Genomic DNA, 11,031 nt, shown 5'->3' on the forward strand with positions numbered 1-11,031 from the left:
CAACCCGGGAGTCCACGCGGGACACTCCCCGGCCCACCGCCCCGCCGGCCCCCACGGGGCAGGCTCCCCACAGACGGACGCTCCTCTAACCCGGCGCTCCGGGAGCGGCAGCCGCCTCACGAAGGCCTCAGACGCCGGGCGGGACCGTCTCTGGCGGACCTCGGCCTCGGCGCCCTTTCCGCCTGGACCTCTCGCCTCGGGCCCCGGGGCTTCGCCACCCACCCGGAGAGGCCCAGCCCGGCCCAGCGCGCCCAGGCCGCTCCACGTCCTCACCCTCGCTCTCTCGGCCGCCCGCAGCGTCCTCACCGGCCCGGCCCGGCCTCCGCAGTCGCGAACAGCGGCCTCCACACTGGCGTCGGCGTCGCAGGCTCGGGACCGCCCAAGCAGCCCCCGCGCCCCGCCCTGGGCCCCGCCCCCCGCCGCGGACGCGCCGTCGATTGGCCTGCGGGGCGCCGGGGCGGAGCCTCTCCAGCCGGGCGGCCTAAACGGGCAAGACCGAGTTCTGATTGGTGAACGGACGGAGAAGGGGCGGGACCAGTCGGGCGTGACACAGAGTGTAAATCTGTGCAGAGCTCGGCTCGTGCGGCGGGCGTCGGCTGGCCGGGCGGGGCTACGTCCCGGGCGAGGCCTAGGCTTGCTGGGCGGGGCTAGATCTTGGGCGGGGCTGAGACCTGAGCGGGGCCTCGGCTCGCTGGGCGGGGATCGGCGTACCGGGCGGGGCTACATCCTGGGCGAGGCCTCGGCTCGCTGGGCGGGGATCGGCTCTCCTGGCCGGGGGAGGTCCCGGGCGAGGCCTAGGCTCGCTGGGCGGGGCTAGATCTTGGGCGGGGCAGCGGCCGGCCGGGCGGGCTACGTCCTGGGCGGGGCCTCGGCTCGCTGGGCGGGGCTGGGCTTGGCCTGGACCTTGGCGGCTCTCCTTGCACTGCGTCACTGGCCGCCAGCCTCCTCCTTACCCGCACCCACTGCATCCCTCATGGGGCTACACGGACCGAAGGGGATCATCGAAGGATTGCGCGAGGGTGTGCTAAGGCTGAGACAGGCTGCTCCGTGGAGGCGGCCAGGGCAGGTTTGCGGTCTCCCTCTCGCCGAGAGACCCCCCACCAGAGAATGGAAACCTGACTCGCTGTAGCACTTTCCCTCCCTCTTGAAAGGTTGATTCAACTATGCGTTCAAGACCCTACCCAACGTGCCCTCGTAGCCCAGCCCTGGCACCCACTGTCACTGCGCGGCTGTCGAGGAAATAATTAAATCCAGCAAACACCGGGCACTTATGAGACTTCCGTGGTGCTGTGGATTCCAGAGTGAAGCCTGACCCTTCGTTTCCCAAAAGCCCAAGCAGGAGAAAAGTTGGCTGAGGGGAACCTCCGCTTCTCCTGAGGCAACTTTGGGGGGTCTGAGACCCGGGCACACCAAGACTGGGCTCAGCACTGTGGCGTGCTCCCCCCATGTCACCCACCTCTGGGGCTCTTCCTCTAACCAGCCCCCAGTGACATCATCAGGCCCACAGTGGTGCACACAGAGGACTCTCGCAGACGGGCAGGGCAGGTGGGGATACTGCAGGTGTGAGCCTGGCATGCTGCAGGGTGTGTGCCGGTGACCTGAGACTGTTAACTGAGGAACTAGAGAAAGCAGGTTTCACTACCCAGGGTCTATAAGGAGGAAGCTCAGGAAGCTCTAGCAAGGTAAAAAGGGCCCAGGTGGTCCTGGGATGGTCAGTCCAGCGGGCAGCAAGAAGGCTAGAGGACTTGGGGTGTAGGCGTCCAGCCAGATCAGGCTTAGAAGTTCAGGTTTCCAGTTTCTTTTACTCAAGTGGTAGAGTCTACTTAGCCTATCTAGTCTTGAAAACGTACAGATTTGAAATTTCTTCTTATATTTCATTCACTTGTATTTCCAGGAATTCAGTAGTTGCTATCAATGCATTCTTTTCTCACTATATTTTCTAATTAGGAAATACCTATCACTGACCTCTTGGTGTTGATTTTCACCAGATGTCTTGCACTTTCTAAGTAGATGATCTGATCACCTGTAAATAATTCCTTTCCAATCTTTTTGGCTATCTTTTGGGCTGGATCTCCAATACGTACAAAGTTGTTCAGTACTGATGCTATTGATGCAAGTAATTTTCCCTTATTTTATACACACATGTTGTCAAAGCTTTGAATTTTCCCAGAAAACCTCACAACTTTCCTTTGCAAATAACCGAAATACTCATTTAACATCTAAACAATAGTGCTTTATTGATAAAAGATTAGTTTAAATGGATACAAAATTGCTGTGTAAAATAAGTGTTTTGAAAATACATTTCTATAGGTAGAGACGATCTCTTAGTAAAAGAGCAGTTATCTATTATCAAAAGTATATCTTAAGGTTTGGGTAGTACCACAAAAGGTGGTCAGAGGTGCAGCCCTGGGCACCCCTTGTGCACAACTACTACCAGATTGCCTGAAGTAGGACTTTCGCACAAACATACATGGGGCTTAATCACTTGCAAATGTTTTTTTTTTCTTTTTACAGATTTTTCTAGCAAAGTTATTAAATGTCAAAAACTCAAATAATGGACTCTGCATGGATGTACTCTATAAAGTCATGGAACACATTTTCTTAGTTACCTTCACACAATAAGCTATAACATACTGCTTTTGGCTATTTGCAAGCAACAGTGAAGGAGCAAAGTTAGCAAGAGCACCAGATTATTTTCTGTAGCACACCTTCATAACGAATGTGTAACTGCCTCATTTTATGTTTTCCCCCACAAAAAAACAAAAAACCCTGTCTCATCCTCAGAGTGAGCATTTTCTCCATCTTCCTACACAACCATTGTCTCCTTTCATCTGTCACTTTCTGCAGCTGAATCTCCCAACTTCAGTGTAATTGATTAAAAAAAAAAAAAAAAAAAAAAGGCAACCCCTGGAGCGTGCCACCCGGAGACACGGGAGGAAAGGCGAGGCTAAGGCCACAGTGCACAGAAAACAGACCAGGTGTGGCTTCGAATGTGCACACCTGCCTACTAGCTATACTACAGACTTGAAATGTCTTCCACTTTGACACGACACATGGTTATTACACAAAATGAATAAAATGACAACGGCTAAAAAAAAATGAGACAGTCTGCACACACAAAAATGATTACTGCTATTTTCCTCCCATCAGAAAATCATGCAAAAAAGGAATATTTAAAGGAAACCCAAATCAGGAAAACCTGGTAGGTATCAGAGATCAGGCGTTCAGGGTGCCAAGGCCTTAGGGTGGGAACACTGTTCAATGGAAAGCTGGGCTCCAGGGGCATGCCCACCGACAGACCCCAATTTCCACAGGGAAGGCAGATCTTCTATATCTACAGTTACAGAAAATACACTAAAGTGCAGTATAAAATATAGAAAGGTTGGATTCTGAATAGGTAAACTGCTAATTTTCCTTAAAATTTTTTTTTTAATTTTGGTTAAGAGTTTACTGAATCTCATTTTGTAGGTAAGAATCTTAGTTGTGACTACTTTGATTTTCTGTGTAGCACAGGATAACCAGTATTAGTGGAGATCACGTGGCTTACAGTGAGTTCTCTGCATAGTGGTTTTAAAACGACCTAGCATCAGAATCAAGAGACTTCTTTAAAAATCACCTCTAAAAAAGCTATTTAAGTGTAAAGATATATCTCATTAGGTAATTCTATTGTTTTATTTGGTTAACAGATAATAAACTCACAGACAAATGAACAGTACTGAATGATAGCAGCAAAACTGGTTTTAGATGTTGTGTACAAACATAAAAGCAAGGAAGCAGTGTGGTGTGGTAAGCAATGACCCTGCCCCAGGCCAGCGGATCTTTCTACAGCACTAGGCACACGCCTCTACCACCCAGGAACATAATGGGTCAATCTGAATGTTCTAGATACAAATCAGGAGTGCTCCAATAGTTAGTCAGTTGTTAACTCAGTTAAATTAAAGAAATTCAGTATTAACTATACACGCTGATTCTTGGAAGTCAATTCTAACATTAGTGGTTAGGAAGAAGAAAAGGAAAAGTTCACCTTACAGAGTGTAACAGCAATGAAATACATATGTTAAAAGTACCTCATACAAAAAAAAAATCGAAACTTTTTAAAAATTAAATTCTCAGGCACAGGTAAGTTAAAATGTGGATGGCACTCTCCCAAGGATTATGAAAACACACGGCTGGATCACGCATCTGGAATGTTTTCTTTTTTATCCAGGAAAGCGTTTTCTGGAAAAAAGAAAACAAAACATATGTAAGTGGGAGTGAGGCAATGTTGGCCGTGCTGATCATTAACAGCTCTACTTTTCTCCGGGGCATAAACTGAGCAAACAGGAGGGTTTACATGACCACAGAGTTAATGAAATCAAAACACCACTTATGAGGCTCATGGAGACTGGAAATGCTGCAAAACTAAAAAGTATACAGAAATAAAATTTTATCTATCTAAAAGCAAAATTTCCATTCCATAAAGGTTGGAAGCCAGAAGCTCAAGAGAAAATGAGCAAACAGCTATCACTGCCTCCTGCTTCTAATGAGCTGCATCCCTGAGGCCCCCTTGTCTCTTTCCACTGCACCCTGACTTCCCCAGTCACATGCCATATCTGCTTATACAGGATCAGCCTCTACAGTCAGCAGGCCACTGTTTAAAAGTTATATGATCAGCAGCAAATAATTTTAAACTCTTGGAGCCGCAACTATTTCCTTATTAGTAAAGCTCAACTCAGCACAAACCCTCAGGACTATTCTAAGGTGTCAATGTGATGATGAAAGGAAAGCAAGCAACTTGGACCCAGCTGAGGGTGACATGGACGCTTTCTTTACAGTATCTTATTAAACTGTACACATGTATTTGTGGGCATTTTGTGTCAATATTGTATTTTACAATGAACATCTTTCCCAGTAAGCTGCACGAGGGTTTGGTGACTGAGGCTCCAGCAAGTCACTCTGGGTCCTTCCTCAGTCACCTATCCACAGGCCATGGAGGCCTCTAGACTCCCTGCCTTCTGCCCAACCCTAACCCTGCCATGTGTCGGTGAAGGCTCAAGCCCCCTCCCTGTTTTCATGAACACCCTCATGCTTCCAGAATGAGGTGCTCGAGTTGTGGAGACCTTCTATCAAATTCCCAGTGTTTGATCCTCATATCGCGGCCAACTCAAACTCTCTTTCAAGCTCTAATCAGGTATCTTGTATAAGGTTTGCCTTTACCCCAGCTCCATGTGACCTGCTCTCTTCTTTGGACTCTTAGGTCGTTACCTGACTTTACCTTTCATGCTTTTCCTCAGGCAAGTGACGGGAGTGGCCAGCTGGACAGATTAGAGAGCCTGCCTGTCCATAAGATACAGGGTAGTGGGCATGTGCCTTTTCCTGGTCCTGAGTCTCTGGTGTCTGCAGATTTTTTTCAAGCAGGCAGACCAGTATACACCCTGCCAGACATCTACTTGCCAATGACCGTCAGTCGGGACAGAGCTGTCTGAGAAACAGGAGGTCAGCAGTCTCCAGCCAGAAAATCCATATCTACCTGGCATAATCCTTCCTCCTTGTGCCATCTTTACTTTTAATCTGGACAAGCTGTTTCAGTAACACAATTTTATTCCCTTTAAAGAGTTGTAAAAAAAATAAATAAATAAATAAAGAGTTGTTTTAACGATGAACACATTTCCAATAATACAACTAATAAAAGTATTTTAATACATAATTTCCTTCTAATGTTGATCGTTATTTGCAAACCTGTAAAATAACCTGCAAATGTACCCTAAAAATAAAAGTTGAAATTATTAAAAAAAAAAAAAAAAAAAGAGGTCCCTGGGCAAGATGGCCAAAGAGAAACAGCTCCGGTGCACAGCTCCCAGTGAGTTCAATGCAGAAGATGGGTGTGATTTCCACATTTCCAACTGAGGTACCAGGGTCATCTCATTGGGGCTGGTTGGACAGTGGGTGCAGCCCAAGGAAGGTGAGCGGAAGCAGGGTGGGGCGCTGCCTCACTTGGGAAGCACAAGGGACCTGGAGCTCCTTCTCCTAGTCAAGGGAAGCCACCAGGAACTGTTTCCTGCACTCCGGCCCAGATATTGTGCTTTTCTCACGGTCTTCAGAGCCTGCAGACCAGGAGATTTCCTCTCGTACCTACACAACAGAGCCCTGGGTTTGCCGCAGAAAACTGGGTGGCCGTTTGGGGAGAAACCAAGCTAGTTGCAGCAATTTTTTTTCATACCCCCATTTTGTCTCTTGGGTGCCTGAGAACTGTTCACTCCCCTGGAAAAGGGGCTGAAGCCAGGGAGCCAAGTGTTCTGGCTTGGCGGGTCCCGCCGCCATGGAGACCAGCAAGCTGAGATCCACTGGCTGGAAATCCAAGCAGCTGGCACAGCAGCCTGGGCCTGACCTAGGCGGTTCGAGCTCCGTACGGGGAGGGGCGTTTGCCTTTGCTGAGGCTCCTGTAGGCTCCAGTAGGGGTTTGCTTACCCCACAGTGTAAGCAAAGCTGCTGGGAAATCCGAACTGGGTGGAGCCCAACACAGCTCACCAGCTGCAGGCACTGTCTCACTAGATGTTCTTGCTGAGCAGATCATCTCTAAAAAAAGGCAGCAGCCCATCAGGGACTTATAAATAAAGCCCCCACCTTCCTGGGACAGAACATCTGGGAAAAGGGGTGATAATGGGTACAGCTTCAGCAGACCTAAACATCCCTGCCTGGCAGCTCTGAAGAGAGCAGTGGATTTCCCAAAACAGTGTTCGAGCTCTGATAAGGGCTAACTCATTTTATGAGGCCAACATTATCCTGACACCAAAACCTGGCAGACACACAACTAAAAAAGAAAATTTCAGGCCAATATCCCTGATGAACATCAATGTGAAAATCCTCAATAAAACACTGGCAAACCGAATCCAACAGCACATCAAGAAGCTTATCCATCACAATAAAGTCGGCTTCATCCCTGGGATGCAAGGCTGGTTCAACACACGCAAATCAATAAATGTAATTCACCACATAAACAGAACCAAAGACAAAAACCACGATTACCTCAAGAGATGCAGAAAAGGCCTTTGACAAAATTCAACAACCTTTCATATGCTAAAAACTCTCAATAAACTAGGTACTGATGAAACGTACCTCAAAACAATAAGAGCTATTTATGACAAACCCACAGCCAATATCATACTGAATGGGCAAAAACTGAAAGCATTCCTTTTGAAAACTGGCACAAGACAAGAATGCCTTCTTTCACCACTCCTATTCAACACAGTATTGGAAGTTCTGGCAAGGGCAATCAGGCAAGAGGAAGAATAAAGGTTATTCAAGTAGGTGAAGAGGAAGTCAAATTGTGTCTATTTACAGACAACATGATTGCATATTTAGAAGACCCCATTGTCTCAGCCCAAAATCTCCTTAAACTATAAACAACTTCAGCAAAGTCTCAGGATACAAAATCAATGTGAAAAAAATCACAAACATTCCTATACACCAATAACAGACAAAGAAAGAGCCAAATCATGAGTGAGCTCCCATTCACAACTGCTACGAAGAGAATTAAATACCTAAGAATACAAATTCCAAGGGATGTGAAGGACCTCTTCAAGGAGAGCTACAAACCACTGCTCAAGGAAATGAGAGAACACAAACAGATGCTCATGATTAGGAAGAATCTATATCGTGAAAATGGCCATATTGCCCAAAGTAATCTATAGATTCAATGCTATCTCCATCAAGCTACCACTGACTTTCTTCACAGAACTGGAAAAAACCACCTTAAGTTGCATATGGAATCAAAAAAGAGCCCACATAGCCAAGACAACTCTAAGCAAAAATAAAAAAACAAAAAAAACAAAGCTGGAGGCATCAGGCTACCTAACTTCAAACTATGCTACAGGGCTACAGTAACCAAAACAGCATGGTACTGGTACCAAAACAGATATATAGGCCAATGGAACACAACAGAGGCCTCAGAAATAAGGCCACACACCTACAACCATCTGATCTTTGACAAACCTGACAAAAGCAATGGGGAAAGGATTCCCTATTTAATAAATGGTGTTGGGAAAAGTGGCTAGCCATATGCAGAAAGCTGAAACTGGATCCCTTCCTTACACCTTGCAAAAATTAAATCAAGATGGATTAAAGATTTAAACATAAGACCTAAAACCATAAAAATCCTAGAAGAAAACCTAGGCAATACCTTACAGGACATAGGCATGAGCAAAGGCTTCATGACTAAAACACCAAAAGCAATGGCAACAAAAGCCAAAATAGACAAATGGGATCTAATTAAACTGAAGAGCTTCTGCACAGCAAAAGAAACTATCATCAGCATAAACAGGCAACCTACAGAATGGGAGAAAATGTTTGCAGCCCACCCATCTGACAAAGGGCTCATGTTCAGAATCTATAAAGAACTTAAATTTATTGGAAAAAATAGCCCCATCAAAAAGTGGGCAAAGGATATGAACAGACACTTCTCAAAAGAAGACATATATGAGGCCAACAAACATGAAAAAATGCTCATCATCACTGGTCATTAGAGAAATGCAAATTAAAACCCATTGAGATACCATGTCATGCCAGTTAGAATGGCGATCATTAAAAAGTCAGGAGACAATGGATGCTGGAGAGGATGTGGAGAAATAGGAATGCTTTTACACTGTTGGTGGGAGCGTAAATTAGGTCAATCATTGTGGAAGACAGTGTGGCGATTCCTAAAGGATCTAGAACTAGAAATACCATTTGACCCAGCAATCCCATTACAAATCTTTGGGTATATGTCCAAAGAATTATAAACCTTCTATTACAAAGACACATGCACACGTATGTTTACTGCAACACTGTTCACAATAGCAAAGACTTGGAACCAACCCATATGCCCATCAATGATAGACTGGACAAAGAAAATGTGGCACATATACACCACAGAATACTATGGAGCCATAATAAAGGATGAGTTCATGTCCTTTGCAGAGACATGGATGAAGCTGGAAACCATCAACCTTAACAAACTAACACAGGAACAGAAAACCAAACACCACATGTTCTCACTCGTAAGTGGGAGTTGAACAATGAGAACACATGGACACAGGAAGGGAAACATCACACACCAGGACTATTGGGGGGTGTGGTGGGGGGCCAGGGTAGGGATAGTAGTAGGAGAAATACCTAATGTAGATGACGGGGTGACGGATATGGCCAACCTACATAACAAACCTGCATGTTCTGCACATGTACTACAGAGCTTAAAGTACAATTTTAAAAAAAGAGAAAAATATGAAAAATCTTTACTAGAAAGTAGGTGGCAAAGCAGTGGCTTCTGTTCTTCAGGAGTAAACCTTTCTTATTTAAGACTAGTGATGGAGTTAATAACAACTTCAAAATGCAAAACATTGGTAACGCTTGAGGAGGAGCCCGTCATATTTCACACAATATAATGCTGGTAACAACTGCCTGTCTTCCAGGCTCAGAGACACCAGGGCCCGCCTCTGACCTCCCGGTGTGTGTACATTACCTCACACGTGGTGCCCGAGAGCCCCGCCGTCGCCGTCCCCACCCTGCATCTGTAGCTGCATCTGCGCCTGCATCCCAGCGATCATCTCCTGCATGCGGCGGAGCTGCGGACACAGTGTACATCGGACACATTACAGGTTTTCGCAGTTTGCTGTCTCAGCATTATTTCTGGGTGTTCCGTGATTCCTAAAATTTCAACTTCTACACTTTCCCAAAACATAACCCAGTTATTATATAAAGGCTTCTTACCAATCAATAATAAGAGCTATTTATGACAAACCCACAGCCAATATCATACTGAATGGGCAAAAAATGGAAGCATTCCCTTTGAAAACCAGCACAAGACAAGGATGCCCTCTCTCACCACTCCTATTTCATATTCCTAAAAGGACCAATAGCTAAAGAGAAAACGAAGTAAATGATACGAATATCCAACCCAAATAGAAAAGAAATTCTCAGTAAACAGGAACAATAACTGAAGAAAGATAACACAATATGAGAAATTTTCTAACCTTAAATAGGGGGAAAGAGACTGATGACAGTGGGAAATGAAAAGTAAAGGGGAATGGGAATGAATCAGCTTTTCTGGAGGGCAATGAAGGCCTACCAATGAAAATAATATATATGTGTAAACATATATGTTATTTATTTATTTAAATTTCCCCTTGCGTGTCACATATATAGATTTTTTAAGTGATGGGATCTTGATCTTTTGCCCCGGCTAGACTGCAGTGGAACAATCACAGCTCACTATATCCTCAAACTCCTGGGCTCAGGAGATCCTTCTGCCTCAGCTTCCCAAGTAGCTGGGACTACAGGTGCGTGCCGCCATGCATGGTTAATTATTTTGTCATTTTTTTGTAGAGACGGAGTCTCACTCTGTTGCCCTAGCTGGTCTTGAATGCCTGGCATCAAGTGATCCTCCTGCTAAAGTGCTGGGACTACAAGTGTGCACAGTGCCTGTCCACAAACAGTGAATGTTAATTCATCTTTATCCTTGTCATTATGCTTTATATGTGTTCAGAAATGCCTCCAGGAAAGTATTATAAAACATTCACCTAAATTTTCTTCAGGTAACTTTGTGGTTATTTTTAACATCTAAATATTTGATCATTATTGAATTAATTTGACCAAAGAAGCATTTTCTTTTTGTTTCCAAAAGGCTGGCCCATTATGATCCTATTGTTTACTGAATAATGTGTTTGCCTTCCAAAACTCCAGCAAATCTGAATGCCACCTTTACAACAGAGCATATTTCCATATTTATGCTCTACTTACAAAAATCAGGCCGGGCGCGGTGGCTCAAGCCTGTAATCCCAGCACTTTGGGAGGCCGAGGCGGGTGGATCACGAGTCAGGAGATCGAGACCATCCTGGTCAACATGGTGACACCCCGTCTCTACTAAAAATACAAAAAATTAGCTGGGCATGGTGGCGCGCGCCTGTAATCCCAGCTACTCAGGAGGCTGAGGCAGGAGAATTGCCTGAACCCAGTAGGCGGAGGTTGCGGTGAGCTGAGGTTGGGCCATTGCACTCCAGCCTGGGTAACAAGAGCGAA

General features: G+C 45.8%; 2 protein-coding genes across 5 annotated transcripts in view; both read right to left on the bottom strand.

Annotated features, from left to right (window-relative positions):
• FARP2 (FERM, ARH/RhoGEF and pleckstrin domain protein 2) overlaps window positions 1-415 on the bottom strand; it is a 152,482-nt gene extending 152,067 nt beyond the window's left edge. For 3 of the 4 annotated variants that reach the window (XM_017510764.2, XM_037732192.1, XM_017510766.2), the window contains exon 1: window positions 274-415. The gene's annotated coding sequence lies outside the window, so the exon portion shown is untranslated. The remainder of the gene's footprint in view (window positions 1-273) is intronic. The other variant, XM_037732193.1, reaches the window with a different exon arrangement.
• Window positions 416-2,216: 1,801 nt separating this feature from the next.
• SEPTIN2 (septin 2) overlaps window positions 2,217-11,031 on the bottom strand; it is a 42,538-nt gene continuing 33,723 nt past the window's right edge. The window contains exons 11-12 of the mRNA XM_017510775.2: window positions 9,476-9,605; window positions 2,217-4,218 (exon numbers count right to left, since the gene is read on the bottom strand). Coding sequence (XP_017366264.2) covers window positions 9,477-9,605 — 129 coding nt within the window. The 3' untranslated portion in view covers window positions 2,217-4,218; window position 9,476. The remainder of the gene's footprint in view (window positions 4,219-9,475; window positions 9,606-11,031) is intronic.

This window comes from Cebus imitator, unplaced genomic scaffold (assembly GCF_001604975.1).
Source record: "Cebus imitator isolate Cc_AM_T3 unplaced genomic scaffold, Cebus_imitator-1.0 Scaffold443, whole genome shotgun sequence".
In the NCBI taxonomy this organism is placed as follows: domain Eukaryota; kingdom Metazoa; phylum Chordata; class Mammalia; order Primates; family Cebidae; genus Cebus; species Cebus imitator.